The sequence below is a fragment of the Crinia signifera genome, chromosome 6 (assembly GCF_055691185.1).
Source record: "Crinia signifera chromosome 6, ASM5569118v1, whole genome shotgun sequence".
NCBI classification, from domain to species: Eukaryota; Metazoa; Chordata; class Amphibia; order Anura; family Myobatrachidae; genus Crinia; species Crinia signifera.
Window position 1 is genome coordinate 71,428,183 of NC_139222.1, and position 17,025 is coordinate 71,445,207.

General features: G+C 42.3%; 1 protein-coding gene across 3 annotated transcripts in view; it reads left to right on the forward strand.

Annotated features, from left to right (window-relative positions):
* The window catches only part of LOC146007712 (heparan-alpha-glucosaminide N-acetyltransferase-like), a 394,310-nt gene that overhangs the window by 158,961 nt on the left and 218,324 nt on the right, over nt 1-17,025 (forward strand). For all 3 annotated transcript variants that reach the window (XR_014444391.1, XM_083146282.1, XM_083146283.1), the window contains exons 8-10: nt 7,304-7,380; nt 8,500-8,530; nt 16,491-16,651. Coding sequence is in view for 2 of the 3 variants with exons in the window: in XM_083146282.1 (XP_083002408.1) it covers nt 7,304-7,380; nt 8,500-8,530; nt 16,491-16,651 (269 nt within the window). In the remaining variant the exon portion in view is untranslated. The remainder of the gene's footprint in view (nt 1-7,303; nt 7,381-8,499; nt 8,531-16,490; nt 16,652-17,025) is intronic.

The window sequence follows — 17,025 nt, forward strand, 5'->3', positions numbered from 1 at the left end:
ACCTATGATTTACACAGCTGCATTTTACCTGGTTTTAGTCAGCCACAGCACCTGTGTAAATTACAGATGTTAAGAAATATATATATATATATATTTGTAATGCGCATCCACACACTATGGTCACATATCCCCTATAAACAGATTGATCTTCTGCGTACTAAGTCATGTGACTGATGATAAACAGAACACGTCAGGTGTGCATGGTAATGAGCATGTTTCTTGCTGACCTTTTCTGAGGACAGCCAAACATAATTTACTGTAATTCCATCCACCCTGTTTACGGAATCTCTCTGTCCACGGAATCAAAAGTAAAATGTTTTAATTAAAGGGATTGCCAATAAGTTAGTATAATGCCATAATATTTGCTGGTCCCGTTCTGGCAAATAACTTAACCTTTGCCTCTGTTGCTACAGTAACTAATGGAGGTAATTACACTACTGTGTGCTATAGTTCCTCATCTGTGGTTAGCGGAGCTGCAGGATTAAAATCTTGTATGACACAATCGAAATGTGTCTTAGGAATGTTCTACCTCCTGCTTGCCGATTCTAATTGTACTAACTGTTTTGGGGATGGTCATTAAGCAGCAGATGAAAATGTCGTATTTGGCTGTCAGAAAGTCATGTTGGGCCTGACATGTACTGTAGGCCACAGTTTTAATCTGTAAATTGCACTAGGCAGGCCTGCTGGGACTCCCAATAATGTGTTTTGATGAGATCTTCCCTCTGATTTCACCCTGAAACCTTAGGATAGAACTAGCAATTATCAATTAGCTCATCAAAGTTGGCTCCCTGCCTGCTGCTCTTCCCACAGCGCTGTTCAGAACAAAATGTAAGACTTGGGCTAGACCCCTCCTTGCGTCTTCTGGCATAGATGCTAACTAGTGTGTGGAGAATGGAAGTGATCTTACATTAGGAAGTGCGAAGAGTTTTACTATAGCCAATGAATTAGATGATATTACATAATTGCCCTGATGATAAATACATATTGTGAAATTAGTTTTATTTTTTTGTAAATATGTTATAGGCCTGATGCAAAATTGTACATACACAGAAATCAACACCTATATTCGCCCATAAGCAAAGTATGACATATCTCTCTGGCTGCACTGTGCCTCTATACATATGCTTGGTTGTGGTAGCCAACATCATCCACAGATAATACATGCAGCACAGGGCCAGATTAAGCCTACCACAAGGGGCCCCTAGAGAGAGGGGGACCCAGAGGTACTGACCCCCTGAGCCCCCCTTTATCCGTCCCTGATGCAGGATCAGCCTGTACTTCGTGAAAGAGACCTGGAAACAGGTATATTTACATTTCTGTCCAACTTTGCAGTGTCCACTAAATATCACTGTCAAGAGAACTCCTTAATATGCAATCACAACTATACTGCTTGATAACTAGTAGATAAAGTGAAAGATATCTTTTATTTTCTCTTCTAGTGTGTACACTTTATTTCATTAACGCGCACATCGTTTAAGTTGTCTTTGTGGCAATACAAGGAAACTCTGTAAGATAGTTGTTTAAATCTAATTGACACCAGTGGTTTCATTTATTTAACACAACCCATACATCCCAACATGACCCATTCCAAAATCCTCTCTGCCTGGACTTCCCTCTTAATATATTATTGCAATCACCTGGGGACACTCCTTTAATATAAGATAAATAGTTCAACACAGGTGATTCCTATCATAAATTAAGATGGAAGTCCAGATACAGAGCATTTTGTCCCTCCTGGAATGGGTCATGTTGGGAGCTGCACAATCTAATATACCTTTTACCTGGGTCCCCCTGTTTTAATTGCCCTGCCTCCCCCCCCCCCCACCCCCCAAGCCATTATATGGCCCTGTTACTTACTACTAACCACCTTCTTTCCCCCTCATGGTATCCTCCCTGTCATTTTCTTCTAAACCCACCCCTGCTGTGTCTGGGTGGCATAATGTGTAAGCAGCATTATATGTATATGGGGCACAATTACTGTGGGCATTATGTGTATATGGGGCACTACTACTGTGGCCATTATGTGTAATGGGCTTAGCAGAAGCCCCTGAGGTACATTATACAGATGTGCCTACGCAAATCTAGCCCTTCTAGTCATGAGATGCCCTGATTCTGTAGCGCTTAGGAACTTTTCATCTGACTTTTTCCACTAATTACATTCACAAAACATAAATAGAACTTACAAGTAGCTTATGCTGATTAAAAGAATATGCAGCACGCCGATATTTAACAGTATGTGCCACTGTGACTGTATCTGCATACAAAATGCTACGTTTCAATGTTTTACTAGCATTTCGTATGCATGTGCAGCCACAGTTCCACACAGAAAATAGGCAAGCCACATATCATCTTAATCTGCATAAGATGCTTGTGTGCCCTAGTCACATCACTTTGCAAATTACTTATATCAGCAGACAAAAGTTGCATGACAAGTGGCTCTGTGCTACTGAGTCACACAGCTCTCAAGCGTTATGTGTAATGTAAGTCACATTACACATAACTTATAACATAACGTAGCTCACTGAGATGTATGTGAACACATCTGTACTTACTTAAACCGGGACCTTTATACCCAATCACCGTGGAATGGTGGACTTTTTTTTTTTTTTGTGGGAGGGATGGGACTCTTGTTTACCCTTCTTCTTTTAGTCCGAGCCGGAATGGGGATGTATTGATTGTTGCTTGTTAAAGGATACTACTTTGCGTACTCATCCGAATGTGCTTCTTTGAACTCGGAAGCTATGGGAATGCTACATTGCACATGTGTGGTCTGACAATTGATTTTCATTATTGTTGTGTTAAAATTGGAAAGTTTTAACACAACAGTTTTACATTTTACAAAGCCTTTAAAAAATGTTTTGAAGAACATTTTAAGATCTTACCCTTACATTAAATGACACACCCACCAGTGCTAGTTATCAGACGTTAAGCTGCTAATTTCGGCCCTATTTCAGTGTAGCACAGGGTACAGTGTGCCAAATGAATCACAGGTATAAAATCTATGAATGCTCGAAACAGTGTAATGGCATTAGTAAGATGAAAATCCAGGAGGATGAGGGTGATTGCAGCAACTTTAAAATATAAATACAATTAAAATATACAAATATTTCCATGTGTTTAATTGAGGATTGTGTGATTTGCATTTTGAAAATTAGGATCAAAGGGGAAGGTATTGCATTGTAATTACAGTGACCAGGAAAATAAATATACTGTATGTGAGACATTTTCCAAAGAGCGGTCGTAAATCTGAGATCGATTTCATTATGCATTGCAACTTCTCCCAGCTTATTGGGGAAATGGAATACTTTATGATGAAAAATAATTAGATAACAAAGCCTTGATTTACACAGTTCCATTTGTCAAATCACCCATCATAACCCTTGTGCTGCCGGAGACTAGCAATACACATTTTGCCTACTCCATTCTGAATTGTAATAATATAGAAGCCTATTTATCTTAAGTGGCAGTGGAGCTACCAAAAAATATTATTAGTTTTCCCTGCAATAAGGAATGAATGTTTGGAGCTATTTATCAATCCTTTGCCATTATACTTTATATTGACAGTATTAATTAAATGAGGGTACATACCCACAGTAGCTTACCTAGTTTGCAACCTGCAAGTTTAGAATGCAGGAGTGGGATCTAGAGATCCCTCTCTGGCAAAGAAGTTAATTAGCCTATAGACTACAATGACTGATGGAGCTTAATAAATTACAGAAGTACCACAGAACCCCTTGAAAAAATGGAGGGTTCTTTGTTACCTGAAAGCCGGAGAGCATTCTGAAAACGTTTTGGAAAAAGTTGTAATATAGTAATTTTATAGTAATTTATTATAATATTAAAAAGATACTTTAAACGGTTTCAGCGTTATTTATGGTGGCTGCTAAGTTTGATAAACAGGCCTCATAGTAAAACATATTAGCTTGGTACGGGATACGGTCATTAGGTGTACAGCAACTAGGTCGACAAGCATTGGGTTGACACTAGGTAAACAGGCAACAAGGTCGATAGGGGTTTAGGTCGACATGGGTTTAGGTCGAAGGGTCATTAGGTCGACACAAGCATTAGATCAACATGGGCAAGGTCGACAGTCAAAATGTTTTTCACTGTTTTTTGAGCCGATGTGCCGACATGCGGTATTTCATGCCCTACCATCCACTAGGGCGTGTTGGGAGAATAAAATAGTGTGCCGAGCGTAGCGAGCCACCATGCCCGAAGCATTGCAAGCAGATGCGGTGCACTTCAAACTGTGTCCATTTGGGTCAAAAAACTGTGAAAAACCCTATGAAAAACCCTATGTCGACCTAATGCTTGTATCGACAAAGACCCATGTCGACCTAGAGGTGTTGACCCAATGATCCCAAGCCTTTGGTACATTACATAAGGGCTCTTGTGCTGTAAATTATTTTCATGGGTCCTTAGGTTTTCATTCATTTATTTATTTTATTTATTAATAGTTTCTTATATAGTGCACACATATTCCGCATCGCTTTACAGAGTATAGTTGAACATTAACATCAGTCCCTGCCCCAGTGGAGCTGACAATCTATATTCCCTACCACATGTACACGCACACACAGACAGGTTAGGGTTAATTTGTTGGGAGCCAATTAGCCTGGATTGTGGGAGGAAAGCGGAGTATGCTGTGTAAACCCACGCGAACACGGGGAGAATATACAAACTCCGCACAGTTAGGGCCATGGTGGGAATAGAACCCATGACCTCAGTGCTGCGAGGCAGTAATGCTAACCATTACACCATCCGTACTGCCCCAATCATGATTAACAACGGTGACTATTATTATGCACAGGAATGAAAAATGATATGGCTTACGGTGCAAGTGAAAATGTGACTTTTTTATTATTATTATTATTATTATTATTATTATTATTATTATTATTATTATTATTATGCTACATTATCAACCATCAGCTACATCATTTAAATACTTTTACATTTTATCTAGCATCAATCTTCCCATATGCAAGACAATTGTTACCAGCTATTTCCCCTGGTGCCCATTAATTGATATGCTTGGGGGAGTTTATTTTTCTTTCATTATTGGGCACCCCCATCACATCACCTGCACCCTTAATGATGGGACCATTGCCAATGTCTTCAGACTGCCAAAGCAGCCCCTATCTCACCTTCTTTACCACCACAATTCACCGACCATTTCCCCCTCCTGCCAGTTACAAAATAAAAAAATAAGTTGTAATTGCAAAGACAAAAAAAGCTCTCCTAGCATTATGTGCCGCCCCCAACCCAATCTTCCCCCCCGCTTCCCGGAAAGTGTCACCCATAGGCACGTACCTAGTGGGAAATCAACCACTGCCTATACCAGAAGTGACAGGGGATTGTCCAACAGCTCCTGGAGCACTGAGCAGCAAAATGAGAAGGGGGCTGTGAAACTGGGTCATGCCACCAGGGGGCGTGCCTTCACATTCATGAAGCCCTGCCCCCTTTCATGCACAAGAGGAGCTTAGGGATGGGAGGGACACCTGTGGCACCACTGGATAAGTACATCGATATTATAGCATGTATGAATAAAAGCAGGGGCGGATCCAGGATAAAATGACAGGGGGCACCATGATAAAAGAGGGTTAAGGTGGGGGGGGGGGGGGGGGGGCGGTGTTAATGGGGCCAGTGTACATGCTAAGAGAGCGGCAGAGAGAGGGTGTGAATGGGATTAAAAATAGGCCCTGGCATTTAAAGTACGCAGGCCCACCATGGTAACAAAAGTGAAGGATGTAGTTTTGCGCGCGCCAAAGGCGCGCTCCGGAAAATGTGGTGTGGCCACTCAACAGGCGGCATGTCCTTGAGTGTAGTGTACAACATCATATACAACTTCTACACATTATGCAACAAAATACTAGACCCCATTATACTTGCCCCTTACACATGATGCCACACAGATTGTGTCAAAATTCACATAATGCCACATGGATTGAGCCAAAATTTACATAATAACACACGGATTGAGCCAAAATTCACATAATGCCACACGGATTGTGACAAAATTCACATAATGCCACACGGATTGAGCCAGAATTCACATAATGCCACACAGATTAAGCCAAAATTCACAATACGTTTCATAAACAGGAACATTGTCCCCCAAAGGCAAGCATTAAACATTTACACCATAATGTCCATTACACATTAAGTTACACGCCATTATATCCATTATGTATTATGTCAAACACCATAATGCCTATTAAAAATGATGCTACATAAGTGCTGCTTATCTACATGCTCATTGCCAAGGGTTCCATGCTCATTGCCAGAGGTTCCATGCTCATTGCCATGTGGGATTACATGCTCATTGCCAAGGGGAATACATGCTCGCGGTAAATGGGGCAGCCACCAGGCAGAAGTGATAGCCACTGACAGTGGCAGAGCCTGGCTGTATTCAGAGCACTGCAGGTCCAGGCTATTTGAAATAATACCCCTTTCACACCAGAATATGTATGTATAAGAAGAGTCAGGGCATCCAGTGCGCAGGTACTTGGCTTGATCAGTAAAGTACCTACCTGCCCCCTGTAGCATATAAGTAGATCTCCTCAAGTATTGTTTATTTTTGCCAAGGCACAGTTTCTAAATAAACTATTGAACACATAATTGTTAGTTTAATTATATTCCACTTTACTGTGTGTCTCTATTACTTACTACTTACAGCCATTTTTCTGGTGAATAAGGGGGATATTTAATCTCCCGCCACTATTCCCAACGACGGGGAAAATTCAGTGGGCCCTATTCAATGTTGCCTCCCCCGACAGCATTGAACAGGGATCTCGGCAGAACGTGTCCGACTTCACAAGAAGTTTGGCACGTTCTGCCGGGAATTGTCCACAATTTCTGTCCACATCTGGCGACCATGCCCCCTACTCACCGCTCTTGAATCCCGCCTTCCAAATCTGTGTCGAGCCGGCCGAGAACGGGACAGGGTTATGGCTGTCGGGCCAGCCAGACAGTGGTGACCATGCATTGAATATCCCCCTAAAACTTCTCTGTAATTAATTTAGCCACTATGGCTTCTGGGTTGATCTTTATGTTACAATCTATCAACAACACCGATTCTACTTGATACCCCAGACCGCTTAAAAATGTGCCCTCAGCTGGTGACCCCACATATCGTATTTTTTTTCTCTCGATCTTTTAAATTCAACATATAAATAGAAATTGTGCATTAAATAATGCAGATATATTTTCATGATCAAGTTTGTATCCTACCGAGGTTGTGTAAAAATCCTGCTGTGGACTGCCTGAGAAATTACTTAAATATTGTTTTATTCCTGCACAGCTTCTCCCTGACTTTAATGGTGTTTGTCAACTACGGAGGGGGTGGATATTGGTTCTTCCAGCATGCTCCTTGGAATGGTAAGCAAAAAAGTCCCATAAAATATAAGCAAAGCAGCACCTGCATCTAAAAACCTTTTAAGCAAATCAGCAATCTCCTTATTGATCCATAAGAGAAACAGAATTAATATGGACCACCATCTGCTTTGTAGGTAGGGGTATATAACAATGAACTGCGCAGTAACTTCATAAAAGCCACTTCAACAAATCAGCAGGACTGTATTGATCTTGAAATAAGCTGGAGATTGCTAAATGTATTTTCTCGCTACACTGAGGGCCATTATTTTTTTGATCAGGGATTTATTTGTTTAACCCTTCTAATACTCTGACCCTCATTTAACAACAAACCTGTTTCTGTTCCTGGATCAGGGTACTGTTTAAGCCTCCCTCTAAATACTGTACTTCAAGTTCTTTTGATGACTGATCAATTAATACAAATAAACGACATAAGCCAGGTTGCACCTTTCGCCTACACTCTGCTTGCAGTTATTTTATGCGCTCAGCTATTATTTTGTTGATTGGTTAGAATTTACTTCCTAGTTAAAGCTGCACTAACAATTCCAGAAAAGATTTACTCCCATAAAGCCTTGGCTTACAGCCGGTAGCCATTTTGTTAACCTCCTCTGTGCTCGAGTCTGTCCTGCTCCTACTGTACTGTACAGTATGACATTCCTGCTGTAGTTAACTAGAATTAAATAGATATACCATTAAAAAAAGACTATATGGCTAATGGTGTGTAAACACGGTGCCAAGTGCCGTGCGATGCAATCAGATCGCATCGCACGACATGCATGCGATGTGCATACAATTTTGACTGTATAGTGCAGATCTGCACTATATAGTCAAGGCAGCTTTTCTGCAGTGTGATACGGGAGCGCACATCGTCAAATGCCACAGTGAGTTATTGTTTAGCTATTGCATATGACCATGGCATGCAGTGAGAGTAATCAAGCGCATGAAGGGGACTACACACGTGGAAATTTGCTGAGTGATGTAGATCGCTCAGAGCGCTCAGCAAGATTGCACAGCACACAGTAAAAATGTGCTTTGTTATTCAGTCTTACAAAGGTCTTTAGTGTTTTTTAGTCTATCCATTCCATTCCCATGTGTTTTGAAAACTCTATCATTTTTGTGTTGCAGGTCTAACAGTGGCAGATTTGGTTATGCCCTGGTAAGTAAATCACTTCTCTTTCTGGATGGAACAAGGGAAGAGTTTGCATTCTCTCACTATGGGGGTTATTTTGGTTCACTCTTTCTGCCAAGTTCCTTCTTAGATGGGCAGATGTAACATGTGCAGAGAAAATTAGAATGAGATCTATATTGCAGAGTAAAAATAAAGCAGCCAGTATTTTCCCTGCACACAAACAAAATAACTCACCCAAATCTAATACTATCTGCACATTTTACATCTGCCCCCCTGCAGTGCACATGGTTTTTTCCATCCAAGAAGGAAATTTTCAGAAAGAGTGAACCAAAATAACCCCCTATATGAGGCCATATAATGGCTCAAAAGTGCTACTAAGCATTTGGGGCCAGATGTACTAAGCTTCAAAAGTGATAAAATGGAGAATGATAAACCACCAGCCAATCAGCTCATACCTGCCATGTCACAAGCTGTGTTTGAGAAATGAAAGGTAGGAGCTGATTGGCTGGTGCGTTATCACTCTTCATTTTATCACTTTTGAAGCTCAGTACATCTGGTACTTGGTACACATATGGTTGGGTTTACTACTTTCACAGCTTTTCTTTTTGTTCTGTATTAAATTAAAACATACATGAAGAAAAGCTGTTTAGGGGTCTAGTTAAAATCTTTTGGAAAAGTTTTCACATGCTTCAGTATCTTGCAAATGTAAGACATGTCTAACAAATAAGATATAGGGATGGCCATTGAACAACGATGATTCACAATCATCTTTGGTCCTTGACTGAAGATAAATAGATTTGCCACTGATGGAAGAGACCCAGATATTTGCCCTCCATCCATGGCACAGAATAAACAAAAAAAAATGTTTTGAACAAGCAGAAGGTTTTGGTGTTGCACAGGCCTTGGCCTTGGCCTAAGAAGAGGGTTATGTTTGATAGTAGTTAACCGACTATAAGTAGCATCTAGATGGGTTCAAAATCCCTGTCTAATAGCCCGGTTGGTCTTGCTCCCATGAGTCTTGAGAATAATTGTCTATAAGGATAAAGAAGGGGTAAAGAAGACTCTCTTTGCTGGGGCACTACTTTGTAAAAATTAGTCTTTTTCAAACATATAAATCTCTATTGGTTTATTATTAAAATTGTACATTTCGCATTGTATTGCTACAGTGATACACAAAGTTACATAAAAAGGAACAACATATAGTATATAAAGTGCTTAGTGCAGGGCAATTTTTCTGCAGGCTCCAGCAGGAACTGTGGCCCTTATTCTAGTTCACTCTTTCTGACAAAATATTTCTTAGATGGACAAAACCATGCGCACTGCAGGTGAGGCAGGTGTAAAACCCCACCCAAATCTAATTATCTCTGCACAAGTAGCACCTGCCTCACCTGCAGTGCACATGGTTTTGTCCATCTAAGAAATATTTTGTCAGAAAGAGTGAACTAGAATAAGGGCCACAGTTCCTGCTGGAGCCTGCAGAAAAATAGCCCTGGCTTAGTGTAATTAAGGCAAAAATTACCTTCATGCTACAGTATGTTGCAGGTGTACAAAGCCTTTTGAGACAAGATTTTAAGTAAGATTAGGTACCAGCCAATCAGCTTCTTACTGCCATGTTACAGTTAAAAATGACAGGAGCTGATTAGTTGGTAGTTTATCTCTGTCTGCTTTATTACTTTTCAAAGCTTAGCAAATCTGGCCTAATGTGTATAAGTAGTGTTCATTCTAGCACCTGCTATATTTGAAAACCCATGCAGTTCCTCTTCCCTGCCTGGGGTGTCACTGTCTGGGGGGGGCACCTGTAACAGCAGTACTGGGGACATCTGTAACAGCACTACTGGGGACATTATATGTAACAGCACTACTGGGGACATCTGTAACAGCAGTACTAAGGACATGATATGTAACTGGCACTACTGGGGACATCTGTAACAGCACTACTGGGGACATTATATGTAACAGCACTACTGGGGACATCTGTAACAGCAGTACTAAGGACATGATATGTAACATCACTACTGGGGGCATCTGTAACAGCAGTACTAAGGACATGATATGTAACATCACTACTGGGGGCATCTGTAACAGCAGTACTAAGGACATGATATGTAACATCACTACTGTGGGCATCTGTAACAGCAGTACTAAGGACATGATATGTAACATCACTACTGGGGGCATCTGTAACAGCAGTACTAAGGACATGATATGTAACATCACTACTGGGGGCATCTGTAACAGCAGTACTAAGGACATGATATGTAACATCACTACTGGGGGCATCTGTAACAGCACTACTGGGGACATGATATGTAACATCACTACTGGGGGCATCTGTAACAGCAGTACTAAGGACATGATATGTAATATCATTACTGGGGGCATCTGTAACAGCACTACTGGGGACATGATATGTAACATCACTACTGGGGGCATCTGTAACAGCAGTACTAAGGACATGATATGTAACAGCACTACTGGGTGCATCTGTAACAGCACTACTGGGGACATTATATGTAACAGCACTACTGGGTACATCTGTAACAGCAGTACTAAGGACATGATATGTAACTGGCACTAAATACGTGCAAGAAAATGATTGCTTGCCCTTTAAATTCAGTATCTGAGATACAGATGGAGCCATCCTCATCTAGCCGTCTCCGGACAGCCATGGTGAACCATGGCTATCCAATACCTATTGTCCTCAGCTGCATTACAATACATAGAACAATACAGTAGGGGATTAGCTATTACTAACTTAATTTATACTATTACTCACGTAATCCTATTAAAGGGCTCGATGAGGCTGGCTCCATCTGTAGTACACAAACTTTGTTTCATGCACAAATAAAATATATTTGTGAGTATTTCATGTGTTTGATGTGTTTGTACAACATAAATGCAAGCTACCTCAAGATACATCATTGAAAGATAAAAATATTCTGAAATACGGAATAATCCGTTATCCAAAATTCTACTGGGATACTCAACCTGTAGCAACTTTGTTACTTGGAGATATATATATATGGCCACAGTGTGAAATATGCTCTCACAGCAGAAGTCATTCTGCGGTTGTGCTCTATACATACGCCGGACCTTTGGTTATTACCAAACCTCTTGGGAACCCAGAAATGTAGATGGGAAGCCTGCCAGTCATTGGGGTCGGGAGGATAAAGCAGGGCCGTTTTTAGAGGCGGACAAGCCGTGCAGCAGCCCGGGGCGCCGCACGGCTTGTCAGCCTCTGTTAAACAGCCGGGGCGCCTGGCAGTTACCCCCAGCGCCGCCTTTGCCCCCTCTCCCCGTCCGCGGCGCCACAGCTTTTTAATTTCCCAGGGGAGGGGAGGGGAGCGCATCGCGTCTCTCCTTCCCCTCGCTCCCTTGGCTGTCAGCCAATCAGAGCTCGCGGGCGGCAGCCAATCAGGAGCCAGCCCGCGAGCCTATGAATGGCTGACGGCTCAGGAAAACACTGTGAAGGCGAGGTGCATGATCATGTGCGCTCCGCTCCCCTCCCCTCCCCTCCGAGTCTCCAGGAAAGCAGCAGCAGCAGCAACGCAGCAGCAGCCCAGCAGCGCAGCAGCAGCAGCCAAGACACAGACAGTGAGTTGTGGGGGCATATATGTGTGGCACTGTGGGGGCATGCCACTGTGGGGGCATATATGTATGGCATTGTGGGGGCATATCTGTGGCACTGTGGGGGGCATATTTGGCACTGTGGGTGCATATATGTAATGTCACTGTGGGGGCATATGTGTGGCACTGTGAGGGCAAATCTGCCACTGTGGGGTCATATATGTTTGGCACTGTGGGGGCATATCTGTGGCACTGGGGGAATATTTGTCACTGTGGGGGCATATATGTGTGGTACTGTGGGGGCATATATGTGTGGTACTGTGGGGGCATATATGTATGGCACTGTGGGGGCATATATGTATGGCACTGTGGGGGGCATATCTGTGGCTCTGTGGGGGCATATTTGGCACTGTGGGGGCATATGTGTGGCACTGTGGGTGCATAGCTGTCACTGTGGGGGCATATGTGTGGCAATGTGGGTGTGTATCTGCCACTGTGGGGGCATATATATATGGCACTGTGGGGGCATATCTGGCACTGTGGGGGCATATTAGTAAACGGCGGCAGCGGTGCGTGGGGCAGAATGTGTGGTACTTATGTATTATCTGGGCGGCCAATTTTCTTCATCGCATGCGATGCGATTTTTCATTGTAAAGACCCGATTTTTCATTGTATAGCCACCCATGGGTGATTTCATACCCCCACTATCCAACTAAGCATGGAGTTGATTTTATATACTGTAGTGTGGCGAGCGGACGCAGATTACTTTACATGTATTCTGCGTCCCCTCGCGGGGCTCGCTGCACTCGCCACGCTTCCGGCTCGGTGGTTTGCTGCGCTCGCCACACTATATAAGATCAACTCCATGCATAGTTGGATAGTGGGGGTATGAAATCACCCATGGGTGACTATACAATTAAAAATCGGGTCTTTACAATGAAAAATCGCATCGCATGAATTGTATGCCACTATATTGCATGCGATGCGATGCGATGCGATGCAATACAATGAAAAAATCGGGCGCCCAGATATTACACAAGTACCGAATGTGTAATAGGCGTTACGGTGTGGGGAGTATTGCGTAATTGCCATCACAGTGTGGAGTGTAATGGGCATCACAGTGTGGGGTCTAATGGGCATCATGATGTGCGACATAATGTGTAATTGTCATCACGGTGTGCGACATAATGTGTAATTGTCATCATGGTGTGCGACATAAGGTGTAATTGTCATCACAGTGTGCTACGTAATGTGTTATTGGAATCACGGATAAATAGTGTATAATGATTTAAGTAGGCTGTCATTGGCCTTGATCTGTGAGGTGTACTAGGTCACTGTGTGGCCTTCAGCTGGCCAACTTAAGTGCGGGAGGACAATGACAATTCCTGCGGTAACCAATGTCTGGTCATGCAGGTCGCAAAAGTGAGATGTAAGGTAATTGTTGTCCTGCTAGACCAAACCCCTTATATTAAGCCATGCCCCTTTTGACAAATAAAACACACACACTATTTTGGCGCGCGCGCCTTCGGCGCGCGCAATTTCTTCTGTACCATGTTATATATTGGGGGGGGGGGGGCGCATTTTTATTTCTTTGCCCTGGGAGCTAAACTGTCTAGAAACGGCCCTGGGATAAAGGTTAGATCAGAAGTATGGCAAAAATGCAGAGCTTTCATCTTCCGCCTTAATCACCACTACCAAATATGACACAGGAGAGGAGTCCTTTCAATGTGATTGCAGTTATACAATAAACAGCATTAAGTCAATATTGTTATTACTGTTGATTGAATGGGTCATTCGGAAAATGATTACCCACTTTACAGACCATTATCGTCCAGGCACACATTACAGGGACAGGCATGCCACTCCAGGAACTTGCTTACTTACAATGCAATTTACAGGCATTTAACATCTTCTGGTAAGAGCCATGCACTCGGTACTGATCTATCCATGATGTGGATGCGCTGTACATGGAGCCATCTCAGTCTCCATTAGTCTCTCTCTCTCTCTCTCTCTTTCTCTCTCTCTGTTTTTGGTCTCTTGGCGACTATTTGTTTAAAATCCAATAGCAAATATCCTAAATGATAACAAAAAATGTAGAACAGGGCCCCATTTGCAATGTCATTATTATTATTATGTTGTTTTTTTTCTTTTCTTTAAATATACTTAGATAATGAAAAATCTATATTGAAGAAACGTAGAGATGAAAAAGTGCATAGATCACAGAAAACACATTGATATTGCTGAGGCATAACAGTCTCCATAATAGTACCTAGGGAAGTATTCTCCTGAGGGCTGCTGGCTTGTAAACTTTACATGAGGGAGATCCGGCTGGGCCAACACACAAGTCTAGCTAAGCTCAATGGCCCTTACTTAAAGATTATGATTTATTAGAGTTTAATTTACGTTGATTAACCATACAAATATTCTACACTGTGATTAAGCGTAGAATATTGGATGATTAATGCTAAGCCTGCTGGGTTTTGCCAGCTTTTCAGATATGCTCCAATGAATAAAATCAACATTTTTGTTGCAAAAAAGCTGCCTACTTCTGGTAATTCGGCCCCACAGTTGGAGATTCTGGTAAAACTAAAATGTCCGCCGATCAGTGTTGGCCCCGTTATTTTGTAAGCATAACTATGCATTCTCTCGGGTGCTGCTTTGGCTGCTGTGACAAACTTTCTTCGGCTTATGGAAATGAGGACCATGCTGCCCCTACAAATGGCTCAGTTTGTTTTTTATATGGCACAGACCAGGAAAGTAGATTACCCAGCCTGCTTCTGTTTTATTAAGGCCAAAAAATGGCTGCTTCCACTACACTTTGAAGTAGCATTTCACAGACCTGCAGTTTATACTGCAAGTAATTGTGGTCAGCGTAAATGCACTCTAATGTCCTTAGATCAGGTAACTGCTATTGTGAGGCCTTTCTGAATAGGGTAGTATTGTGCTAAAGTTCTGTAAGAGAAGACAGTGTACTTGTTTCCTAGAACTGCGCCCACTAAGCTATTTGCTTAGTCGGGTATTCTGCGTAGTGAAATCGAATCGCATGCGATTGTAGTGTGCCGTGCGATGCGATGGGATGTGATGCGATTTTTTTCATGTAATATGATTGTATGTTATAAAATTAGGTTTTACGCACCCCCCCCCATTATCCACGCCACCCCGAAGCGTGGCGAGCGCAGTGGTACGCGTCCTACGACTTTTTCATACCCTCACTATCCACATCAGCGTGGTGTTGATTCTATATAGTGCAGCGAGCCACCGCGCCCGAAGCGTGGCGAGCGCAGCGAGCCCCGCAAGGGGCCACGGAATACATTTATTTATTTATTAACAGTTTCTTATATAGCGCACACAGATTACGCAGCGCTTTACAGAGATCATTTTTTGAACATTCACATCAATCCCTGCCCCAGTGGAGCTTACAATCTATATTCCCTACCACATGTACACACACACACAGACATTCTAGGGTTAATTTTTTTGGGGAGCCAATTAACCTACCAGTATATTTTTGGATTGTGGGAGGAAAGCACGGGGAGAATATACAAACTCTGCACAGTTAGAGCCATGGTGGGGATGACCATGACCTCAGCGCTGTGAGGCAGTAATGCTAACCATTACACCATCCGTGCTGCCCTACATGTAAAGTTATCTGCGTCCCCTCGCGTAAACCATCATTGTATGTCGTACAATCATATCATTGTATAGGTAATGTAGTGGCATCGCACACCCCATAAAATCGCATGCACACGCATGCGATTTTGCGGCAGGTGCTATGCGATGCGATCCTCTGGGGAACACAGAGCAGTGAATAAATTACATTATTGCATCACATGCCACTTAAATTTCCCTACGTTAAATTTGCGTACGTAGAAAATCTGGGCGCCGTTCTAGGAAACAAGTACCGAAGACCGTTCCTTTAGAACAATGTTCTATCGTTTCCATATGTACTAGAAATATTAGAGTTTTTTTTAACTTATACGTTTACAAAACACAATTTTGCACCGTGACTTTAGTGAATATTTTTTAATTGAACTTTGTAACATTAAACTGAATGTACAGCAGCAGTGAAAGTACACTAACATATTTCCTAATTGTGCTTGTGCAGAGCCATTCTGAAATTCATGTGAATATGAAACTGTACAGTCTGCCCCCCTACTATAACATGTAAAACATGGGCAATTCATTTAAGTTGTCTGAAATGGGTATGTGCCCCACTGAAGACAGGTGGAAGGCATATATGCTGTACTTATGCCTTTTGTAGCAGTGTGATTGGAGTTAGTCGCACGGTTGTAAAATGTAACCCAGGGCTGCACTGCTACACTGTGTGCTTAATTATGAAACATGTATCTAATAATATGTATCTAATATGTCTTTACTTGAGGAACATTAAGAAGAATATATGATTATATGTTTCCTTTAGGTTTGTCTTCATCATTGGCACATCTGTAGCGCTGGCTTTCAACTCCATGTTGAAGAGAGGAGTCCATCGTACCCTGCTCCTACGTAAGCTGGCATGGAGGACGTGCATTCTTATGGCCATAGGAGTTTTCTTTCTCAATTATGGACCAGCTGACGGGCCATGTAAGTAATAGGATGTATGTCTAATACACTTCTCATAACATAGAGGACTGAGCACCTTCCCACTGTGTACATTGTATATTTTTTATGTAACTGAGTACTGCACATCTTCCTGCTGTGTATCCTATATGTCATACTACAGTATATACAAGATTGATAGGCTAAGTTAATCTTAAGGTGTGTACACACGACAGATGCTGCTGTGAGATGCGAGCGACAATTTACACTATATAGTGCAGATCTCTCTTTCTGGCTGCCGATATGCGCTCACACGGGATCGCGCATCGGCAGCGCATCGGGCTCGGAAGCCCTAAAAAAGCATGCGATTTGGCTTCCGATGTTCCCTATATCGGGAAAATTGAAAGCCAAATCTAACC